Source organism: Mirounga angustirostris, unplaced genomic scaffold (genome assembly GCF_029215605.1).
Source record: "Mirounga angustirostris isolate CCGP_5_RB_7025 unplaced genomic scaffold, mMirAng1.0.hap1 SCAF_15, whole genome shotgun sequence".
Taxonomy (NCBI): Eukaryota; Metazoa; Chordata; class Mammalia; order Carnivora; family Phocidae; genus Mirounga; species Mirounga angustirostris.
Window position 1 is genome coordinate 44,438,493 of NW_026991723.1, and position 25,640 is coordinate 44,464,132.

General features: G+C 40.3%; 1 protein-coding gene across 2 annotated transcripts in view; it reads left to right on the forward strand.

The window, feature by feature from the left end:
• The window catches only part of ADAMTSL1 (ADAMTS like 1), a 939,419-nt gene extending 914,297 nt beyond the window's left edge, over positions 1–25,122 (forward strand). The window contains exons 28-30 of one of the 2 annotated variants that reach the window (XM_064579938.1): positions 20,241–20,350; positions 21,128–21,348; positions 22,591–25,122. In XM_064579938.1, the coding sequence (XP_064436008.1) occupies positions 20,241–20,350; positions 21,128–21,348; positions 22,591–22,697 (438 nt within the window). In that variant the 3' untranslated portion in view covers positions 22,698–25,122. Of the gene's footprint in view, positions 1–20,240; positions 20,351–21,127 lie in introns of both variants that reach the window. The other variant, XM_064579939.1, reaches the window with a different exon arrangement.
• Positions 25,123–25,640: the final 518 nt, after the last annotated feature.

A 25,640-nucleotide genomic window follows, 5' to 3' on the forward strand; every position in this document is an offset into this window, starting at 1 on the left:
GATAATGAATTTTTTTTTGAGGTATAATTGACATATGCCCATTATATTAATTTCAGGGGTATAACATGATTTGATATTTGTATACATTGCAAAATGATCACAATAAATCTAACATCCATCACCATACATACTTAGAAAAAAACTTTTTCTTGCGATTTTAAGATCGAGTCTCAGCAACTTTAAGATATACAATACAGTATTATTTTTTTTTTAAGATTTTATTTATTTATTTGACAGAGAGATAGAGAGAGAGAACAAGTAGGCAGAGAGAGAGGGAGAAGCAGGCTCCCTGCCGAGCAGGGAGCCCGATGCGGGGCTCGATCCCAGGACTCTGGGATCACGACCTGAGCCAAAGGCAGCCGCTTAACCAACTGAGCCACCCAGGCGCCCCTACAATACAGTATTATTAACTATAGTCACCATGCTGTACCTTGCATCTCCAGGACATGTTTACTTTATAACTGGAAGTTTGTACCTTTTGACCCCTTCCACATATTTCACCTACCCCCACCCCCCACCTCTGGCAACCAAGTCTATTCTCTGCATTTATTATGGTTGGGGGGAGGGGTTGTTGTTTAAATTTCACATATGAAATTATACAGTATTTGTCTGTCTGCCTTATTTGACTTTTGTGCCCTCAAGGTCTATACATGCCATCACTAATGGAAAGATGTCATTCTTTTTTATGGCTAAATAATATTCCTGTGTGTGTGTGTGTGTGTGTGTGTATACACCACATTTCCTTTATCCATTCATCCATTGATGGATACTTAGGTTGTTCTGTATCTTGACTGTTGTAAATAATGCTGCAATGAACATGAGAGTCATGTATCCTTTCAAGTTAGTGTTTTCATTTTTTTTTTTTTATAAATACCCAGAAATAGAATTGCTGGTTGATATGGTAGGTCTATTTTAAATTTTTGAGGAACCTACATACTGGTTTTTATAGTGGCTGCACCAATTTACATTCTCACCAACAGTGCATAATGGTTCCCTTTTCTCCACATCCTCACCAACATTTATTTCTTGTCTTTTTGGTACTGGCTGTTCTAACAGGAATGAGGTGATATCCCATTGTGGTTTTTATTTGTATTTCACTGATGCTTGGTAACCTTGAGCACATTTTCATGCACCTGTTGACCAACTGTATGTCTTCTTGGGGAAAATGTCTATTCAGATCCTCTGCCTTTTTTAAATTGCATTGTTTGGTTTTCTGCTATTGAGTTGTAAAAGTTCTTTATGTATTTTGGATATTAACCCCTTATATGATTTGCAGATATCTTCTCCCATTCAGTAGGTTGCCTTTTCATTTTGTTGATGGTTTCCTTTGCCGATGTAGTCCCACTTGTTTACTTTTGCTTATGTTGCCTTTGCTTTTCCTGTCAGATTCAAAATATAATTGCCAAGAATGATGTCAAAGAACTTACTGCCTATGTGTTCTTGGATTTCTGTGATTTCAAAAATTATGTTCAAGTCTTTAATCCATTTTGAGTGAAATTTTCTGTATGACGTAAGAGTAGTCCAATTTCATTGTTTTGTATCTGGCTATCCAGTTTTCCCAGCACCATTTATTGAAGAGACTGTCCTTCCTCCCTTGTATATTCGGGGCTCCTTTGTCATAAATTAATTAACTATATATGTGTGGGTCTAATTCTGGGCTCTCTATTCTGTTCCATTGACCTGTGTGTCTGGTTTTATGCCAAACCATACTGTTTTGATTACTATAACTTTTTAATAGTTTGTAAGCAGGGAGCATGATGCCTACAGCTTTTGTGTTCTCTCTCAAGATTGCTTTAGCTATTTGGGGTCTTTTGTGGTTACATACAAATTTTAAGATTGATTTTTCTATTTCTGTGAAAAATGTCATGGGAATTTTGACAGGAATTGCATTTCATGTGTAGATGCTTTGAGTAGTATGAACATTTTAACAGTATTGATTCATCCAATCCACGAACACAGAATATCTACTTACATCTTCTTCAATTTCTTTCACTCATGTCATAGTTTTCAGTTTACAGGTCTTTTACCTCCTTGAGTAAATTTATTCCTAGATATTTCTTTTTGATACAATTATAAATGGGATTATTTTAATTTCTCTGAATTTGTTATTAGTCTAGAAATACAATAGACTTTTTTTATTGATTGCATATCCTACAACTTCACTGACTGGTTTGTTCTAAACGGTTTGGGGGGCTCTTTAAGGTTTTCTATATAAAATGTCATCTGCACGTATAGTGACAGTTACACTTCTTCCTTTCTAATTTGGATTCCTTTTATTTTTTTCTCTTGACTAATTGCTCTGACTAGGACTGCCTATACTATATTGAGTAAAAGTAGCAAAAGTGGGCATCCTTGTCTTGTTTCTGATCTTGGAGGAAAGGCATTCAGCTTTTCACCTCTGAGTATGTTACCTATGGGCTTGTCATAGGAATTATTTTGTTGAGGTACATTCCCTCTATGCCTACTTTTTTTGCTATTTTATTTTTTATTATTGAAGTATAGTGACATACAATGTTCTATTAGTTTCAGGTGTACAACATAGTGATCCCACAGTTCTATACACTACTCAATGCTCACCACAATAAGTGCAGTCACCAGCTGTCACCATACATTACAATATTATTGACTGTATTCCTTTATGATGTACTTTTCATCTCCATGATTTGTGTTTTATAACTGAAAGTTTGTACTTCTTAATCCCTTTCATCTATTTTGCCCATCACCCCACTCACCTCCCCTTTGGCTATCAACAGTTTGTCCTCTGTATTTAAGTGTCTGGCTTTGGTTTGGTTTGGTTTGTTTTTCAGATTCCACATTTCAGTCAAATCATATGGTATCTGTCTTTCTCTGTCTCCCTTGTTTCACGTAGCATAATATCCTCTAGGTCTGTCCATGTTGCTGCACATGGCAAGATTTCATTGCTTTTTATGGGTGAGTTATATTCCATTGTATAGGTATATACCACATCTTTATCCATTCATCTATCAGTGGACACTTGGGTTGATTCCCTATCTTAACTACCATAAATAATGCTGCAATAAATATAGAGGTGCATACATCTTTTTGAATTTGTGTTTTCATGATTTTTGGGTAAATACTCAGTAGTGGAATTACTGGATCATATGGCATTTCTATTTTTAATTTTTTGAGATCTCCTATACTGTTTTCCACAGTAGTTATACCAATTTACATTCTCACCAACAGTGCACAAGGGGCTCCCTTTTCTCCACATCTTTGCCAACACTTGTTATTTCTTATCTTTTTCATACTAGGCATTCTGACAGGTATGAGATGATATCTTATTGTGGTTCTGATTTGCATTTTCCTGATTAATGATGTTGAGCATCTTTACATGTGTCTGTTAGCCATCTGTGTATCTTCTTTGGCAAAATGTCTATTCAGGTTCTCTGCCCATTTTTTCATGGGTTTTGTGTGTATGTATTGACTTGTATAAGTTATTTTTGATATTAACCCCTTATTGGATATATTATTTGCAAATGTCTTCTCCCATTCACTAGGTTGCCTTTTTGTTTTGTTGATGGTTTCCTTGACTGTGCAAAAGCTTTTTATTTTGGTGTAATCTCAATCATTTATTTTGGCTTTCCTTTCTCTTGACTAAGGATACATATTCATAAATATCTTCCTAAGGTTGATGTCCAAGAGATTTCTGCCTGTTTTCTTTAAGGAGTCTTATAGTTTCAAGTCTCAAATGTAGGCCTTTAATCCATTTTGAGTTCATTTTTGTGTATGATATAAGAAAGTGGCCCAGTTTAATTCTTTTGCATGTAGCTGTCCACTTTTTCCAGCACCCTTCATTGGAAAAAACCTCTTTTCCCCCATTGTATATTGTTGTATCCTTTGTTGAAAATTGACTGTATAAGTGTGGGTTTATTCCTAGCCTTTCTAGCTGTTCCATTGATCTTTATGTCTACTTTTGTGCCAGTGCCTTACTGCTTTGATTATTATAGCTTTGTAGCATATCTTAAAATCAGGAATTGTGAGGGTGCCTGGGTGTCTCAGTTGGTTAAGCGACTGCCTTCGGCTCAGGTCATGATCCTGGAGTCCCAGGATCGAGTCCCACATCTGGCTCCCCACTCAGTGGGGAGTCTGCTTCTCCCTCTCATGCTCTCCCTTCTCATGCTCTCTCTCACTCTCTCTCTCTCAAATAAATAAATAAAATCTTAAAAAAAAAAATCAGGAATTGTGATACCTGCAGCTTTGTTCTTCTCTCTCAAGATTGCTTTGGATATTCAAGTCTTTTTTGGTTCCATACAAATTTTAGGAATATTCTAGTTCTGTGGGAAATGCTATTGATATTTTGATGGGGATTATATTTAATAGGTAGATTGCTTTGGGTACTATGGATATTTCAACAATATTCTTTCAATCTGTGAGCATAGTATACCTTTCCAGTTGTTATCTTCAGTTTCTTTCATCAATGTCATAGTTTTTAGAGTACAGGTCTTAACTTCGTTGGTTAAATTTATTCCTAGATTGTGTGTGTGTGTGTGTGTGTGTGTGTGTGTGAAATTGTAAATGGTATTGTTTTCTTAATTTTTCTTTCTGCCACTTTATCAGTGTATAGAAAAGCAACCAGGGGCGCCTGGGTGGCTCAGTTGGTTAAGCAACTGCCTTCGGCTCAGGTCATGATCCTGGAGTCCCTGGATCGAGTCCCGCATCGGGCTCCCTGCTCGGCAGGGAGCCTGCTTCTGCCTCTGACCCTCCCCCCTCTCATGTGCTCTCTCTCTCTCTCATTCTCTCTGTCTCAAATAAATAAATAAATAAAATCTTTAAAAGAAAAAAGAAAAGCAACCAATTTCTGTGTATTAATTTTGTATCCTGCAACTTTATGAATTTATTCTAATAGCTTTTGGTAGCATCTTTAGGGTTTTCTATATATGGTATTATATGTCATCTGTGAAGAGTTTTCTTTCTTCTTTACCAATTTAGATTCCTTTTATTTCTTTTTCTTCTCTGATTGCTGCAGCTAAGACTTCCAGTACTAGGTTGAATAAAAGTGGTGAGAGTGGACATCTTTGTCTTGTTCCTTATCTTAGAGGGAAAGCTTTCAGTTTTTTACCATCAAGCATGATGTTAACTGTGGGTTTTTCATACATGGCTTTTATTATGTTGAAGTACATTCCGTATGTTCCCTCTAAACCCACTTTGTTGAGAGTTTTTATCATGCATGGATATTGTATTTTGTGAAATGTTTTTCCTGCATCTATTGAGATTATCATAAGATTTTGTGATGTATCACATTGGTGATTTGCAAATATTGAACTGCCCTTGCTTCTTTGGAATAAATCCCTCTAAACTGTGGTGAATGATCTTTTTCTAATATAGTTTTAAATTTGGTTTCCTAATATTTCAAGGATTTTTGTCATCTATGTTCCCCAGGAATGTTGGCCTGTAGTTTTCTTTTTTTGTAGTGTCTTTTGTCTGGTTTTGGTATCAGAGTAATGCTGGCCTTGTAGAATAAGTGTGAAAGCTTTCCTTTTTCTTCTATTTTTTTTTTTTGAATAATTTGAAAAGAATAGGTATTAATTCTTCTTTAAAAGTTGAGTAGAATTTTTTTGTTGGGAATTTTTGATTACCAAATTCAATTTCATTACTAGTAATTGGTCTGTTCAGATTTTATATTTCTTCCTGATGCAGTTTCAGAAGACTGTATATTTTTGGGAATTTACCCATTTCTTCTAGGTTTGTTGGCATCTAATTTTTCATAGTATTCTCTTTATAATTCTTTGTATTTCTGTGGTGTCAGTTTCTGCATTTTTTCTAATTTTGAGTCCTTTTATTTCTTGATGAGTCTGAGTAAAAGTTTATCAATTTCATTTATCTTTTCAAAGAACCAGCTCTTGGTTTTGTTGATCTTTTCTATTTTTTTTTTTTAATTTCCACTTATTTCCACTCTATTATATCCTTATTTCTACTAACTTTGGAAAAAGAACAAAGCCCAGTTTCTTTAGGTATAAGGTTAGATTGAGATATTTCTTGTTTCTCATGATAGGCCTATATTACTATAAACTTTCTCTTAGAACTGCATTTTCTGTGTCCCAGAGATTTTGGACTGTTGTGTTTCCATTTTCATTCACCTCTTTGTTTTATTTTTGTTTGATTTTTCTCTTTAATTTATTCATCAACCTGTTGGATGTTTAGTAGCATGTTGTTTAGCCTTCATGTCTTTGTTTTTCCATTTTTTTATTGTAATTGATTTCTAGTTTCATACCATTGTGGTTGGGAAAGATGCTTGATAGGATTTTAATCTTATTAAATTTATAGAGACTTGTTTTGTGGCCTAACATGTTATCTGTCCTAGAGAATGTTCCATGTGCACTTGAAAAGAATGTGTATTGTTTTTTCATTTGTTTTTGGTTTTGTTTTTGAATGGAATGTTCTGTATATCTGTTAAGGCCACCTGGCCTAATGTGTCATTCAAAGCCATTGTTTCCTTGTTGATTTTCAGTCTGGATAATCTAGCCATAGAGGTAAGTGGAGTATTAAAGTCCCCTACTATTATTGTATTACTGTCAATTTCTCCCTTTATGTCTGTTAATATTTGTTTTATATACTTTTATGTGCCTATGTTGGGTGAATACATATTTACAATTGTCACATCATCTTGTTGGATTAATCCTTTCAGCATTACATAATGCCCTTCTTTGTCTCTTGCTATACTTTTTGTTTTAAAGTCTGTTTTGTCTGATATATCTTTTTCCATTCCTTCACTTTCAGCCCATGTTTTTTGGTCTAAAGTGAGTCTCTTGTAGGCAGCATATAGATAAGTTATTTTTTAATCCATTCAATCACACTATACTTTCTATTGGAACATTTAGTCCCCTTACACTTAATAACTGATAGGTATGTACTTATTGCCATTTTGGTTTTCTAGTTCTTTTCTGTTCCTTTCATCTTCTGCTCTCTTTCCTTATAGTTTGATGGCATTCTTCAGTGTTATGCTTGGATTCCTTCCTCTTTGTTTTTTGTGTATATATGTTAGGTTTTTAATTTGTAGTTACCCTTGAATTCATATATAACATCTTAGGTGTATAGCAGTCTATATTAATTTGATGGTCACTTAAATTCAAACACATCCTAAAGCCACTAAATTTTTATTCCCCCTCCACATTTTATATCATATTTTACATCTTTTTATTTTGTGTATCCCTTGACTAATTTTTGTAGATAATTATGATTTTACTACTTTTATGTTTTAACCTCCACACTGGCTTTATAAGTAATTATCTACTACCTTTACTATATGTTCATTTTTACCACTGAAGTTTTTTTCTAGTATGGCCTCTTCTTCCCACTTAAAAAATTCCCTTTAATGTTTCTTGTAAGGCTGATTTATTGGTGATGAATGCTTTTAAATTTTGCCTGGAAAACTCTCTTTTTCTCCTTCAATTCTCAACAATAACCTTGCCAAGTATTCTTTGTTGTGGATTTTTTTTTCCTTTCATGCCACGCTCTTTAGACCTGCAAAGTTTCTGCTAAAAAAATCAGCTGACAGCCTTATGAGATTTCCCTTGTATATAACAGTTTGCTTTTCTCTTGCTTTTTTAAGATTCTTTATCTTTAATCTTTGCCATTTTAATTATTGCATGTCTTGGTGTGAACCTCCTTAGATTCACCTTATTTGGGGATCTGCTTCCTAGACTTAGATGTCTGGGAAGTTTTCTGTCCCCTCCTTCTGGGATCCTCACTTAAAATTGCTCTTCAGCTTGGTTGCTTCCATTACCCTATCTTTCAGATCTCTGAACCATTCTTCTGCATTTTCTAATCTGTTGATTCTCTTTAGTGTATTTTTCATTTCAGTGCTTGGGTTGTTTTTTTTTATATTTTCTTTTTGTTGAAATGCTCCCTGAGCTCATCTCTTTTCTCAAGTCTAGTATCTGTACCACCATTACTTTGAACTCATTTAGCTTTTCGTCTGTGGTTTTGTCTTGTTTTTTTCAAAGAAACAACTTGTTCTTTCATTTAGGACATATTACTCATGTAAGTGGGGTGTTAAAGTCCCCTACTATTATTGTATTACTCTCAATTTCTCCCTTTAGATCTGTTAATATTTGCTTTATATATTTAGGTACTCCTATGTTGGGTGTATAAGTATTTACAAATGATATATCCTCTTGCTGGATTGACCTCTTTATCATTATGTAATGCCAATCTTTGTACTACAGTGTATTTTGTCTGCTCTAAGTATAGCTACCCCTGCTTTCTTTTGGTTTCCATTTACATGGATTATCTTTTCCATCCCTTCACTTCCAGTGTGTGTCTTTACTTCTGAAGTGAGGCTCTTATGGGCAGCATTTAGATAGGTCTTGGTTTTTTTATCCATTAAGTCACCCTATGTCTTTTAATTAGAGCATTTATAATTGATTTACACTTAACGTAATTGGTATGTGTGTACTTACTGCTTTTTTTATAGTTCCTATCTCTTCCTTTCTTCCTTTGTGGTTTGATGACTTTATTGATATGCTTAGATTTCTTTATCTTGTGTGTATCCACCATAGGCTTTTGCTTTGTGGTTACCATGAGGTGTACATATAACAACATATCTATAACAATCTATTCTAAGTTGATATCAACTTGTTTGATTCCATTCTAAAGCTCTACCTTTTTACTCTCTCCCCATTTTGTTTTTGATGTGATATTTTACATCTTTTTCTCTTGTGATCCCTTAACTAATTAATTATTGCAATTAAGAGTTATTTTTACCACTTTTGTCTTTTATACTTCATACTAGGTTTATAAGTATTAATCCACTACCTTTTCTATATATTTATCTTTACCAGCGAGTTTTTACTTTCATGTTTTCTAGTTACTAATAAGTGCCCTTTGGTTTTAGTGTGAAGCTGACCCTTTGACATTTTTTGTTTATATTATGCATTCGTATGTAAATGTTTTTAAAATTGAATATCTTCTTGTGAGTTTTCTTTTGCTACTGAAGATGTTATTTTTTTAATTGAAATATAATTGAGATATGATATCCTCTTCTAACATTTGTTTTAAGGCTGGTTAATTGATGGTGAACTCCTCTAGCTTTTGCCTGTCTGAAAAACTTTCTCTCTCCCTCAGTTCTAAATAATAACTTTGCCAGGTAGAGTAGAGTATTCTCAGTTGGGAGTTTTTTTCTTTCAGCAGGTTGCAAGTGAGAAGACAATGACACAGTATAGTCAATGTTTTTGCTAAAAAAAAAAATCTGATAGTCTTATCAGGTTCCCTTGTATGTAACAGGTTGTGGGGGTTTTTTTTCTTACTACTTTTAATAGTCTCCTTATCTTTAAATTTTGACATGTTATTTATAATGGGTCTTGGTGTGGGTCTCTTAAGATAATTCTTGGGGTTTCCTGGATCTGATTATCTGGTTCCTTCCTTCCTTTCCCAGGTTAGATTTCCTAAAATAAGTTTTCTTCTCCTTTTTCTCTCTGCTCCTTCTGCATCCTCTTTGAAGCAAATATTGGTCCATTTGCTGTCGTCCTGTAAACTATCTTCAGGCAGTTATTTCATTCTTTTTGCTCCTGTGATCGGATGAGTTCCACTGCCTATTTTTGAGATGCCTGGTCCTTCTGCTTCAGAACCCCTCTATTATATTTATCAGCTTTAGTTACCGTGCTCTTCAGCTTTCACTTCTATTTGGTATTTTCTATCTCTTTTTGAAGTTTCCCACAATGTTGATCTATCCTTATTCGTCCATGCTGGATTTCTAAAAGCTTTTTTAAAGAGTAGCAAGATTTGAAGTGTTACAAGTTAGAGGGTACTGCTTGATCTCACAGTCCTGTTGGTATTTTCCTATTGGTGATAGTGTTGGGATGTGCTTCAAGCTATGGATGCCCTTCAGACCTCCACATTCCACTCTTGTGAGAATCAAAATGGTAATGGTTTCTGACAAGAAAATCCTTTTGGAATAGTGTCATACAAATATATGTTCTTTCATGTGCCTACTTCTTTGAAGTCTATGGAAACCATGCTGATGTCTAAGACCACCTTCTCAGCTCTAACAATCTTGGGTGGGGAATGTGTTCCATTCAAGCATGTGTGAAGGATAAGTGTGGCTGGAAAACAGGTGCCAGATCATGAGTAATCTAGTATGCTCTATGAGGAGTTTGGATTTTATTATGAATGCCACCTTGTTTGACTTTTAAAAGATTATATATTTAGCAGCATAGTATCAAGCAGTGACAAGAGTGGGCAAAGAGAAACAATCTACTGGAGAAATGGTGCTGATAGAAACGAAGGCAATGGAGAGACCTCATAGATTCTATGAAAATTTGATTCACATGGCTTCAGTAGTGCTTGGATATCACAGATGAGAGATGAGGAAGCAGCTGACACATTTATAAATGGACTGAACTAGGTAGGAAAACAGAAATAAGAGGGTGAATTGGGTAAGAAATTGTTTCAAACATGTTTAGTATTATTTGTGAAATATCCCATTAGAGATTTTCATTCAGCAGTTGGATGTAGATCTGGCACTTAAAAGGGTAGTGTAACCTAAGAGGAGGGAAAGCATGAGATGCACAGGATAGAACCTTCGGGAACACTAATTGGCAGAAACAGGAGGGGGAAAAAAGATAATCTAATGAGTAGAAAAAGAAAGTATATTCACGGAGAGTAACAAAGGAGGTTCCAGAAAGAAGGAAGGATCGGGGTAGCAACAAACAAGAAAAGGTAAACATTATCTGGTACCCAAGGTGACAGGCAGTTACTGGCATCTTGTGAAGGGCAGTTTCAGTGTGTCAATGGGCAATTAAGTCAAATCAGCAGTGAGTAATTTCCAGTTGTGGTCAAAGAACATCAGCAAAATGACAAACTAGGTAGCCCTAAGTTCCCATTCCCCCACGGAAACATCAAAAAACAACCAGAAATTGGCTGAACTAACCCTATAGAGGTAAAAGCCTACAACAACAAAGCAAACACCCAAATAAAAATCTCCCTTTAAGAAAGTAGGAAATTTGGGGGCATTTTCATTCATCCTTCCGCACCCTCGCCTCAGCATGGCACAGTCTCAGCCTCGAGGCAGCAGCAGTCCATTTCCCTCCCTCAATCCATAGGGAGCACAGAAAACCCTATCTGCAATGTTCTAACCTATCAGGGAATCACCTAAAAGAATGGTCTCTGTCTCAACTAAGATCTCAAGTAGGGGAAGCAGCCACTGCTTGTGAAAGCTGAAGGACTACAGACCTGCAGACACCTGGAGCAAGAGATTCCAGATAAAGACATAAAAAATAGACCACCGAAGGCCCTGAGAACTTGGGGTGAGATGCCCTAGGAAATTAAGACTTTAGAAAGCAAGCAGACATATGCTCACAGAAAAGACCTGAGCGTATCCTAAGCTTTCATTGCAGACTGATGCCCAGGCTCAGAGCACACTCAGCTAATCAGTGGAGGAGTGCCCAGGCACAGAGTATATACAAAAACTGGGAGAGATGTTTTTTTCAACTGTTATTTAAGAAGGAAAATTCACAAATATTGGGAAATTGGAAAATACGAGATGCAGAGAACACAGTGCTCAGAGAAAAAAAATATATATTTATAAATGCTTACATTAAAAAAGAAAGACTTCAAAAAACAACCTAACTTCCAGCGTTAAGGAACTAAAACAATAAGAGCAAACTAAAGCTGGTAAAAGAAAGGAAATAATAAAGACAACAATATCTATAAATAAACAGAAAAATCAATGAAACCAGAAGTTGGTTCTTCCAGAAGATCTACAAAATGGACCAACTTTTAGCTACACTAAGAAAAAAAACAGAAAACTCAAAATCTGAAATAAAAGTGGTAATACATCAATACTATGAACAATAGTACACCAACAAGTTGAATAACCGGGATATAATAGACAATTTCCTAGAAACACACAACCCATCAAGACCAGATTGTAAGGAAGTAGAAATACGCATAGACCTATAACTAATAGGGAGTTTCAATCAGTAGGAATAGCCCTGGCCCAAATGTCCTTACTGGTGAATTCTACCTACTATTTAAAGAAGAATTTATGCCTAAATTTATTCCTAAAAATTGAAAGGGAGGGAATACTAACAATCCCTAACTCATTCTGTGAGGGCAGGATTACTCTGATACCAAAGCCAGAGGAAGACAGTACCAGAAAACTAAAGACCAATATCCCTTTTAATTATTGATGCAGAAATTCATGTGGTGAAAAGATACGATTTTTTTTTTTTAATTAAGATTTGTTTTGTGGCCTAAGATGAAAAAAAAAATGTGTATTCTGCTCTGGTTGGGTAGAGTTTTGTGTATAGGTCTCTTAGGTCCAACTGGACTATAGTCTTGTTAAATTATTTATTGCTCTTTTGGTTGTCCTATCCATTATTGAAAGTGGGGTATTTTAGTGTCCAATTATTACTGTAGAACTGTCTATTTCTGTCTTCAGATGTTGGTGTTTGATTCATGCGTTTTGGAGATTTGGTGCTTATGCATATATGTTAATAGTTGTTATATCTTGGCCTTTTATCAATATATTTTCTTATTAGGATAGCCACCGCAGCTCTCTTTTGGTTACAATTTTGCATGGAATATCTTTTTCCATACTTTTACTTTCAGTGTCGCTTGTGGAGAGGTTAAAAAAAAATCAAAATCTAAGCTTTTAAGCTAATATCTGCCTTTTAAGTGGGGAGTTTTTTTCCCTTTTAAACTAATGATAAGGAAGGACTAACTTTTTCCACTTTGGAATGTCTTATGGCTTCCTTCCCCACTTCATTCTCTCCCTTACTGCAGACTCAACAAAATACTAGCAAATGAAATATAGTGGCATATTAAAAGGATTACAAACCTTCAGGTAGGGTTTATTCTTGTAATATAAGGATGGTTCAACATAGGATAATTAACCATGATAATATACCATATTAGCAGAATAAAAGGGAAAAAAAACACATGATCTCAACTGATGCAGAAAAAGTCTTTGCTGAAATTCAAAATCCTTTTGTGATAAAAACTCAACAAACTAGTAATAAAAAGAAACTACCTCAAAATTTATGAAAAATCCACAGCTAAAAAAACCCCATAGCTATCATAGTCAGTAGTGAAGACCAAACACTTTCCCCTAAGATGAGGAAGACGACAAGAATGCAATATTTACCACTTCCATTCAACGTACAATTGGAAGTTCAGAGCAATTAGGCAAGAAAAAGAAAGAAAAGCCACCCAAATTAGAAACGAAGTGATAATTATCTCTGTTATAGATGACACAATCTCATATGTAAAAACCCTAAAAATCCCAATACCAACACCAGAATAAATCTCTCGGAGCTAATAAATTCAACCAAGTTGCAAGATACAAAAATTAGAAATCAGTTGCATATCTATACATGAATTATGAACGATCTGAAAAGGAAATTAAGAAAATCATACTATTCACCCATCAAAAAGAATGAAACACTGCCATTTACAACAACGTGAATGGAGCTAGAGTATATTATGCTAAGCAAAATAAATTAATCAGAGAAAGACAAATACCATATGATTTAACTCATATATGGAATTTAAGAAACAAAACGGGTGAACATTCAAGAGGGGGAACAAGAGAGAGAGAGGGGAACAAATCATGAGAGACTCAACTATAGAAAATAAACAGGGTTGATGGAGGGAGGTGTGGGGGGGGTGGACTAGATGGATGATGGGTATTAAGGAGGGCACTCATTAGGATGAGCACTGGGAGGTTATATGTAAATGATGAACCACTGAATTCTACTCCTGTTACCAATATTGAACTGTATGTCAACTAACTGAAATTTTAAAAAACAAATTTGGCTCTAAAGTGCCAGAAACAAAAAACGAATATCATTCTACTTATAATAACACCCAAAAATACTTATAAACTTAACCAAGGAGGTGAAAGACTTGTACACTGAAAACTACAAAACATTACTAAGAAAAATTAAAGAATACCAAAAAAAAAAAAAAGACATCCTGTGTTCATGGATTAGAAAACTTATTATTAAGATGTCAGTACAGCTCAAATTGATCTAGAGATTCAAAATCCCAAGAACTTTTTGCAGCAATAAGAAAAAATCCAACCTAAAATTCAGATGGAATATCAAGAGATCCTGAATATCCAAAAAAAATCTTGAAAAAGAACAAAGTTGGAGGCTTCACATTTCCTGATACCAAAATTTATTACAAAGCTACGATAACCAAAACAGTGTAGTTCTGGCATATAATCCAAGGGAATGGAATAGAGAGCCCAGAAATAAACTTTTGTACATATGATCACATAAAAGAATAGCCTTTCAACAAATGGTGCTGGGAAAACTGGATAGCCACATGCTAGAGAATGAAGCTGGATCCTTATTTTTTTTTTTTTAAGATTTTATTTATTTGCAAGAGAGAGAATGAGAGACAGGGAGCATGAGAGGGAGGAGGGTCAGAGGGAGAAGCAGACTCCCTGCTGAGCAGGGAGCCTGACGTGGGACTCGATCCCGGGACTCCGGGATCATGACCTGAGCCAAAGGCAGTCGCTTAACCAACTGAGCCACCCAGGCGCCCCTAGCTGGATCCTTATTTTAACTATATACAAAAATTAACTCAAAATGGATCAAAGACTTAAATGTAAGGGTTAAAAGTATAAACTCTTAGAAGAAACATGGGGAAGAAGCTTCATAATACTGGATTGGCAATGATTTTTTGGATAGGAAACTAAAAGCACAATTAAAGAAAAATTAGATAAACTGGATGTCATCAAAATTGAAAGCTTTTCTTTATCAAAGGACACCAAAGTGAGGAGACAACCCACAGAATGTAAGAAAATACTTGCAAATAATAAATCTGATAAAGGATGGATATCCAAAATAGAGAGAGGACTACAACTCAACAACAAAACACAAAGCCTAGAATAAACATTTCTCCAAAGAAGACATACAAATGGACAATACGCACATGAAAAGATGTTCAACATCACTAGCAATTAAGGAAATGCAAATTAAAACTACTATGAGATACTACTTCATTATTTTTAAAAGTAAAATTAAGCATTGGTGGAAATGTGGAAAAATTGGAACCATTGTGCACTGTTGATGGTGATGTAAAATGGTACAACTACTGTGGAAACCAGGATAGCAGTTTCTCAAAATACTGAACATAGAATTACCATATGATCCAGCAATTCCACTTCTGGATGTACACTCAAAACAACTGAAAGCAAGGATTTGAACAAATACGTGTACACTAATGTTCACAGTAGCATCACAATGGCCTAAAGGTGCAAACAACCAAATGTCCACTGACAGATGGGTAAACAGAATGTAGTGTATACTTACAATAGAGTATCATCCAGCCTTCAGAAGGAATGAAATTCTATACATGCTACAATATAAATGAACCTTGAAAACATTAACTGAAAGAAGTCAGGCACAAGAAAATTACAGGCCGGTATCCCTGCTGAACATAGATGCAAACAAAGATCAACAAAATTTTCACTAGCCAAATTCAAAAATATATTAAAAGAATCATACACCATGAGCAAATGAAGTTTACCTCAGATGCAAGGATAGTTCAACATCCACAAATCAATCAATGTGATACACCACATCAACAAAATGAAGGATAAAAATCCTATCTCAAGAGATGCAGAAAAAGCATCTGACAAAATTCAATACCCATTCATGATAAAAACTCTTAACAAAGTGGGTATAAAGGGGACTGTACCTCAGCATAATAAAGGTCATATATGACAAGTCCACAGCTAACATCATCCTCAGTGGTACAAAGCTGAAAGCCTTTCTTCTAAGATCAGAAATGAGAGAAGGATGCCCACTCTCCCCATATTTATTTTACATAGTGTAAGAAGTCCTAGCTAGAGCAATTAGATAAGAAATAAAAGGCATCCAAATTTAAAAAGTGAAAGCAAAAATGACATGCTATTATATATAGAAAACCCTAAGGACTCTATCAAAAAACTATAATAAGCAAATTCAGTAAGTTGCAGGATACAACATCAATATACAAAAATCACCAAACTATCAGAAAGAGAAATGAAGAAAACAATCCCATTTACAATTGCATCAAAATGAAAAATATACCTAGGAATAAATTTAACCAAGGAGGTGATTATTGAAAACCAGAAGACATTTATGAAAGAATTGAAGATGACACAAATAAATGGAAAGATATTCTGTGCTTATGGATTGGAAGGTCCTGTGCTATTGATAGGTCCATGTTGCCCAAAGCAATATACAGATTAAAAGCAATACTTATCAAAATTCCAATGGCATTTTTCACAGAACTAGAACAAATAATCCTAAAATTTATAGGGAACTACAAAACAAATAGCCAAAGCAATCTTGAGAAAGAAGAACAAAGCTGGAGGCCCCATGCTCCCTAATTCCAAACTCTATTAAAAAGCTACAGTAATCAACGGGGAGCCTAGGTGGCTCAGTCGGTTAAGCGCCTGGCTGCCTTCGGCTCAGGTCATGATCCCAGAGTCCCGGGATCAAGTCCCACATTGGGCTCCCTGCTCAGCGGGGAGTCTGCTTCTCCTTCTGACCCTCCCCCACTCTTATACTCTCTCTCTCTCAAATAAATGAATAAAATCTTAAAGAAAAAAAAGGTACAGTAATCAAAACAGTATGGTATTGGCATAAAAACAGACATTGATCAATTGAACAAAATAGAAACCCAGAATTAAACTCATGTATATATGGTCAGTTGGTTTGCTACAAAGAAGCCAAGAATATATGGTGAGGAAAGGACAGTCCCCTTTAATAAATGAGGTTGGGAAAACTACACAGCCACATACAAAAGAATGAAAATTAACCATGATCTTACACCACACACAAAAATTAACTCAAATGCATTAAAGACTTGAAAAATCTGAAACCATAAAACTCTTATAAAACATAGGCAGGTGCACCTGGGTGGCTCAGTCGGTTAAGCATCCGACTCTCAATTTCGGCTCAGGTCATGACCTCAATATCATGAGATCAAACCCTATGTTGGGCTCCACACTGAGCATAGCGCCTACTTGAGATTCTCTCTATCTCCCTCTCCCCCTCCCCCCATTCATGCTCTTTCTCTCTCAAAAAAAAAAAAAAAAATAGGTAGCAAGGTCCTTTGATATAGGCATTGCCAGTTGTTGTTTTTTTTAATCTGACACCAAAAGCAAAGGCTACAAAAGCAAAAATAAGCAATACAACATCATACTAAAACACTTCTATACAGCAAAGGAAATCATCAACAACATGAAAAGACAAGCTACTAAATGGGAGAAAATATTTGCTAATCGTAAATCTCATAAGGGGCTACTTTCCAAAATATATAAAGAGGGGAGCCTGGGTGGCTCTTTTGGTTAAGCAACTACCTTCGGCTCAGGTCATAATCCCGGAGTTGCAGGATCGAGTCCTGCATCAGGCTCCCAGTTCAGCAGGGAGTCTGCTTTTCTCTCTGACCCTCTCCCCTCTCATGCTCTCACTCTCTCTCAAATAAATAAAATCTTTAAGATATATATCTATCTTTATATATCTCTTTATATATATATATATAAAGAATCCATGCAACTCAATAACAAAACAAAAAAAAATCTAAGTTGTAAAATGTACCGAAGATCTGAATAGACCTTTTTCCCAAAAGATATATAGATGGCCAACAGGTACATGAAAATGTATATTAGTACATAATTACTAATTATCAGGAAAATGCAAATCAAAACCACAATGAGATATTACTTCACACCTGTTAAAATGGTTATTATCAAAAAGACAAATAACAACCGTTGGCAAGGATATGGAGAAAAGAGAACCCTTGTACACTATTGGTGGAAATATAAATTGGTGCAGCCACTATGGAAAACAGGAGGGATGTTCCTCAAAAAATGGAAAATAGAACCATAATATGAACCAGCAATTCCACTTCTGGGTAGAATTTATCCAAAGAAAACGAAAACACTAACTCAAAAAGACAAATGTACCCGCATATTCATTGCATTATTTATAATAAACAAGATATGCACACATTCTAAATGGACATCAGTGGATGAATGGATAAAGTAAGTGTGATTTTTAGATATATATAATTTATAATGGATTTATTTAATGTGGTATATATATACACACACATATACTACATATATAATGGAATATTATTCAGCCATAAAAAAAATAAAATCTTGCCATTTGTGACAACATGAATGGACCTTGAGGGCATGAGGCTAAATGAAAGAAGACAAATACCATATGCTCTCTCCTATATTAGAATCTAATACACACACACACACACACACACACACACTAGATTGGTAGTAGTTGCCAGAGACAGGGAATTCAAGGGTGAGAGAAATGGTTGAAGGGGGTTAAAAAGAAAAAATAAAAATTTTTTTAAAGATTTCTGCTTATCATTTTGAGAGTTAATAGCCCCCCTGTGAATCCTCCTACACTCTTGGTGGGAATGCAAGCTGGTGTAGCCACTCTGGAAAACTGTATGGAGGTTCCTCAAAAAGTTGAAAATAGAGCTACCATATGATCCAGCAATTGCACTACTGAGTATTTACCCCAAAGACACAAATGTAGGATCCAAAGGGGTACATGCACCCCAATGTTTATAGCAGCAATGTCCACAATAGCCAAACTGTGGAAAGAGCCAAGATGTCCATCGACAGATGAATGGATAAAGAAGATGTGGTATAGGGGCGCCTGGGTGGCTCAGTCGGTTAAGCGACTGCCTTCGGCTCAGGTCATGATCCTGGAGTCCCGGGATCGAGTCCCGCATCGGGCTCCCTGCTCCGCAGGGAGTCTGCTTCTCCCTCTGACCCTCCTCCCTCTCATGCTCTCTCTATCTCATTCTCTCTGTCTCAAATAAATAAATAAAATCTTAAAAAAAAAATTTAAAAAAAAAAAAAAAAAAAAAAGAAGATGTGGTATATATATATACAATGGAATATTATGCAGCCATCAAAAGGAATGAGATCTTGCCATTTGCAATGACGTGGATGGAACTGGAGGGTATTATGCTGAGCGAAATAAGTCAAAAAGAGAAAGACATGTATCATATGACCTCAATGATATGAGGAATTCTTTATCTCAGGAAACAAACTGAGGGTTGCTGGAGTGGTGGGGGGTGGGAGGAATGGGGTGGCTGGGTGATAGACACTGAGGAGGGTATGTGCTATGGTAAGCGCTGTGAATTGTGCAAAACTGTTGAATCACAGACCTGTACCTCTGAAACTAATACATTTTATGTTAAAAAAAAAAAAGAAGAAGAAGAAGATAGCAGGAGGGGAAGAATGAAGGGGAGGAAATCGGAGGGGGAGACGAACCATGAGAGACTATGGACTCTGAAAAACAAACTGAGGGTTCTAGAGGGGAGGGGGGTGGGAGGATGGGTTAGCCTGGTGGTGGGTATTGAGGAGGGCACATTCTGCATGGAGCACTGGTTGTTATGCACAAACAATGAATCATGGAACACTACATCAAAAACTAATAATGTAATGTATGGTGATTAACATAATAATAAAAAATAAAAATAAAAAAACAGCTCCCCTGTGGACCTTTGGTGTCCAAAGATCCCCCAAGAGCTTTTTTTCAAAAGTGACCTCTAAGGGATGTCTGTCCGCTTACTCTACTCAAGTAGCAAATGCTGGCTAAGCGCCTGCTGGCTCACAGACACTGTTGTTGGGATGGGGTATTTCCTGTGATAGTCTGGCTCTGACAACTCAGGGAGAGGCTTAACCATCTCTATGGGCACCTAGCAGGAGAATCTGAGCAGGGACTAACTAAACATACCTAAGTCTACTTCTGTTCAGCCGCGCTGGGTCTAACCTGGAAACACTGAAGCCAAAGAAAGGAAAGAAATGATGGACTTGTTAACTTGAATGAATTTAGCAAGAAAACAACAAACCCAATTGCCCTGTGGACTGAAGGGGCACTTAGAGGTCTTCTGCTCTAAAGCTTACCACACCACATTCTTAGTGCATTCTGCCACGAACCCTTTGATAGGGTTCATCTGGGGAGGGAGCGCACATTCTCTGACCGGCTCTACACGACCATTAGCCGTTTGCTAACAGAATGCTGATAGACCACAGGAAAGCTAACCATTCTGCCGTGGCACAAAGAGAAGAAAATGTGCCAGTGAATGTCCTTTAGTGGCTACAAGGAGGGGCAAGATGAATGATCGGAAGGTCTCAGACAAAATGCTCAGAAGGATTCTGTGTCCCATGCAGCCTGAGCGTTGCAGCGCCCCCCTTAACTTGGCTAACATTATATGTGTCACCTTTATCTGCTTCCCAGTGCAACGGGCCTTGCATCGGGCCTCACCTAGCCGTGCAACACAGACAAGTGTTCTGCCAAACACGGGATGGCATCACTTTACCATCAGAGCAGTGCAGCTCCCTTCCCAGGTAAGAGAAAGCCGTGGACCTCTTTCCCCAGGCCCTCTGTCAATAGCACGGAAAGACAGTGTTGACCGGATGTTTATCCTGCAACATCCCACAATCCTGGTGGTCAGATGCCCTTCCCTTTCACCTCGTTCTCCCCAGACCCCTGTTCTCCCTAGAGATAGATGGCCCAGTGGTGGCCTTGTACTTACTGAATGGGCCAGGCTGGGCTTTCCTCTTTTGGAGATAAAGATTACAGAGGGTGCTGTTCTGAGGGTGGCCTGATACCGCAGGGGATCTGCACCAGCCCCCAGGTGGGCAGGATGTGAGGTCCACGTGGCAGCCACCAGACCTCAAGGACTCCAGCAGCCCCTCACCCTTGTTGGCCCTCCAATAGAAGTTACACTAAAATAAGGGCGCTGATCCCTGGGTCTAAACCTGTCATTCCTATCCAGTCCCCATTCCTGGTCCTACTGGCCTGTGGATGTCCCCTTGGGGTGAGGGCTCACCATCCGCCCCAGGCCCTGCCTCTACCAGCCCCCATCCTGAAGAGACCGCATTCTTGGCTCACGCAGTGATACAGACTTACAGAGCTGAGCACCCAGGGGCCCCGTGAGAGCAGACGGCCTTCTGAGATCCTACAACCACTCCCTAACGAACAGAGATCAGAACCCCCCTCCGGTAGCACAAGAGACTTGAAGCGTGGCCCGGCCTTCTTGGGCTGGCAGCGCGGTTTTCCATCTGATCCCCGATCCCAGCCCCGCGGCGGCAGACCCTAACCCTGCCGCGCTCCTCCCGCAGGCCCGTGAGCACCCAGAACTGCTGGTCAGAAGCCTGCAGCGTACACTGGAGGGTCAGCCTGTGGAGCCTGTGCACGGCGACCTGCGGCAACTACGGCTTCCAGGCCCGGCGCGTTGAGTGTGTGCATGCCCGCACCAACAAGGCCGTGCCCGAACACCTGTGCTCCTGGGGGCCCCGGCCCGCCAACTGGCAGCGCTGCAACATCACTCCATGTGAAAACAGTACGTTCCAACCCCAAAGGGCCTTCTGCCAGGTCCCCATAGGCCAGCGGGGGCAGAGGGCAGGCCCTGGGCCCGAACCGGAGCCTAGGCCCCTGGATCAGGTCTCCCAGGGACGGTGAGCTGGGGCCAGAGTTGGGGGTTTTCAGAGGGGCGCCCGCCAGCGAGCCAAGACGTGTGCAAGGAGGTGTATTCTCACGTCCAGGCCCCCAAGGATGGCTAAGTGTGCCCCGAGGCACTGAGCAAAGCCAGGTGCTGTTGGCCCGGTGCTAAATGAGGTCGGCCTCCAGCTCCCCTGCAGTAGCTTGGCCGGGACCCAGAGAGGACAACCAGACAATGCCTCCGGGGCCAGGCCACTCGACAGAAAGTACTGCCCACACGAGACGAGCATGCCGAGCGCCTCCTGCCCAGCTGGCCCTGCACCCATCATGGCTCTGCCTCTCATGGAACAAGGAGCTGCCGCCCCAGGGGCGCCCACCGAAATTGTGCAGGAGCCCATGCCCTCGAGATCTGATACTCCTTCACTCCCCCCTCCCTCGAGTCTGGATCCTCCTCCGCCTGACATTGGCATCTGTATCCCGGTCGGGTATTTTTTCTTCCTCTGGACCCAAAACAAACTGGAGGGGGGACGAAGACAAAGTCTGAGGCAAAGAATAAGAAATGTTAAAACGTTGCCATGCAGTTTCCCCCCAAATGGGGCCTCTCCGAGCATCGAGCATCGGATTGCTAAGGCGGAGGCAGATGCCTGTGGGCACACCGTCCCCTTGCTTATACACCGGGGAGAGAGGATCTCTGTTCTCTGGGTGGTGCCGGCCCCTCTGTGTGTCAAGAGCTCACCGCCATCCATACTATCAGTTCAGTCGAAGTAGTTCAGACTTACAGTGTTAATCATAGACGTCCACCCCCCAAATCAGCACCGATATTTCAGGACCCTCTCGTTCCTGCCAGTGCTCAGCTAGCACGCCACAGTGCTCAGGTCAGGCCCGGCCAGGGGAAGGAGGAGAGGCTGAGGTGCACAGGGTAAGAAAACAGAGGGGGCCCCATCATCCGGCCAGCCACTGGAACCCCGGGGGCAGCCTGGGAGGCACGGGGCAGAGTTCCACCAGAGTGAGACCAGCCCCCAGGTGCTGGACAGCAGTGGCCCCTCCAGCCCCAGAGCCAATGCCCAAGGCAGACCCCAGCAAGCACCCCGTGGCCACAGCCCTTGGGCTCTGTTTCACATCTCTCTTCTGTCCCCTTTCCCAGTGGAGTGCAGAGATACCACCAGGTACTGCGAGAAGGTGAAACAGCTGAAACTCTGCCAACTCAGCCAGTTCAAATCTCGCTGCTGTGGGACTTGTGGCAAAGCGTGAAGACGGGGCCCAGGGAGGAACTCCACCCTGGCCGCACAGAGGACTCACGCCACCACCTTGGACAGAACTTAAGCTTTCTTGGTTTATTTATTTATTGCCCTCTACCTGCCCCCACCACACACGCCCTCGTCCGACCTCCTCCCCCCACCCCCGATGTGAGGGCCTCAGCATGTCCTCTCTCTCAGTTAGCTGGAGGACAGGATGTTGGGGAAAGACAAGGAAAGGGGTCTAAAGGAGGTTGCAGAGCAGATGCCTTCCCCAACCCGGGTCCCAGACAGACCAAGCAAGAGGCCAGCACAGCTCCTGGGGACAGCAGGGAGTCAGGGCCAAGAGCGGACGAGAGACAGGCGGGTAGGGTGACAGCGTTTGGAAAGCCCTGATGCACAACCAGCTGTGTCTTCCCTGGCAGCACGCTGTCGACCCAGGAGCGTCCTGCTGCTTTGTGTCCCCCCCTGCCTCCGCCTGAGGGGAGGACACCATCGCGAGGCAGAACCCAGGCCACAACCATGCGCTTCCGGTGCGGAGCCGTGAGAACTCAAAGCACCCATACAGAGCAGTCGGGGGGAGACCATCCAGGTGGGCCCACAGCACACTTGCGGCAGAACTTCTACAAAGTGGGGGGGAAGGGTACGGAAGCAAAAAGAAGCCTGTGCACGGCCCTCAGCGGGGAAGCCAGGTAGATGAAGAGTGAGCAGGCCCGAGGCTCCGGGAAGGGACACTCCAAATTCTGCCGCCCTCCTAGAGGGCACAGGCCCTGGGGGCCCATGCTGCGAGGTAGAAGACAGACCCTCCCCTTGGGGTGGGGGGGTGGGGTCTGCTTTCCCCGTGCCGTCTCGGTGAACATTCTGCCTGGACACCCCTAGCAAAGCTAGTGAGACATCGGGGTTACGCAGTCAGGCCACCCCTGGCATCTCTCCCTAAGTCACGAGTTCCGCACCACCCCCACCCCAACCCAGGATTAACTGCTGATGGGGACCAGGGGCATTTGGAGCGTCAATAGCCCGGGTCTTCTGCCTCGATGGCCGATGCTGCTCCACTTAAGGGCCAGGGATTGGGGTCAGTGTGCCAGAGAGGGTCCATCAGGTCATAGGAGCCACTTCCGGAGCTGGCCAGGACAAGGGGACAAGGGGCCGGACAGCCGGCTTGTGCGGGCCGTTCCAGGAGCACGAGAGCTGCCCTCCTGTTCACACAGCAGCTTGGGGCGGGTAGCGGGGTGCGGTGGCGAAGCCGTAGGGTAACGACAGCTTGCAAGAGGGTCCTCAAAGGCTTTTCAACCTCTTCCCCACACACAATGAAATACTACGAACCTTACCAGAATGAATACCACCCATTTTAGGAATTCGGTGAGCAAGGCAGCACACACCCTTCCAGAAGTGCCCGTCAGCTACAGTAAAATGGCCGTGGCCCAGTCTAGTGGCAAACCTGAAATTCTGGGACTATTTGGCAAATTGCTCTTTCAGCAGAGGGGCTTTGGGTGAGTGGCTTTGGCCACCTCCCCCTGTTGGCCACTGTCACTCACCCCTTGGATCAACTGCCCCCCACCTCCCACACATGAACTCACAAAATGCCACTCAGCCCCAGGACCACCCCTGATACCCGGGTGCCTGGAAGTCAGAAATGGGGAGGGGGAGACACTATTAAGCTGTGTGCCCCCCAGGGGAGCTATGAACAATTAAGGTGGGTCTCTTTCTTCCTCACCACAATAGGCTCTAAGAAATCACATTACTAAAAATCAGTGTCATGTTTATTTAAAATAAAAGAGAATGTTTTCTATGTCTGTATATCTTTTGTGAATATTTATTAGGATTTCTTGTGTAAAAAAGTGCAATATTAATAATTGTACATTGTCATCCGGAAAACAAAGTGTTTGGGGGACTTTTGATTAACTTCCTGCAGTTGTGTTCCCGTAATTACTCAGTGGTAATTATTGTATTGTTCCTATTTTTAATAGAACCTGATGTTTAACTCCAGATCCTGTAACTGTAACTCACTGTGTACAGAATATGTTGTAAATCTAACATGGGATGACAGGGCAGTAAGAGGCAGTAGTTATGCATGGAATGAAGACCGATTCCGTACTACAAACTAACGCAGTTGGTTATTTCTAGTTCAGTCGCTATGGAAAACCAGTGGCCAATATTTATGTTTCCTAAATAGCAGGTGTCCTCCCGCTCGGGCTCGTGTCAGGCTGCAGCAGTTGAAGTGGGTTTCAGAGCGAGCCTGGAGAACCTAGGTTTGGGGTAAGAGGTAGCATGCTCCTTGCATGAGATGAATGTACATTTATTGTTTGTTCTGTGAATCGTGACTCAACAGCAGCACAAGATGATTAGAGCGGCTAAATAATGTGGAAGGAGGCACTTCCTCCTCTAAAACACAAAACTGTATTTATATTTTTTGTACAGATAATACAGCTTATTTATTTAAATCTGGTCGTCCGAGTCTCTGTTAAGCCCAGCCCTCCCGTCTTGTTCTGCTCAAGGGGGTGAGGGTGGTTCCCAGCCACTCACGTGTGCTCAGCTGACATGGAAGAATTGCACTTTTCGGCTCTGCCTGGGAAGCTGGGGACCCGTGCCTGAAGGGCCAGCTCTGTAAGTCAACCCTAAAGGAGCTATGTCTGTGGTGCTCATATTCAGGCTTAGGACTGCCCTTGACAATCATCTCATTTACGGCCCTGCGTGGTGGGAAGATGGGAGCCACAGGACCTTCAGAAAGAAGACTTGGCATCTCTGGGGGCAGATGCAGACTTGGGTGCAGAGGTACCCTCCCTCCAGGCCGGGCTCCCTGCCAACAGGGGCGGGCACAATATAAAGTAGGTGTGAGCTGAAATTTTGGATTAACACCATTAGTAGGAGCTCACATTTATAGATCATTACTACATGTCATCTTCACATGAGCCCTAGGATTATCACCATTTGGATATGGGTAGACAGAGGCCCAGAGAAG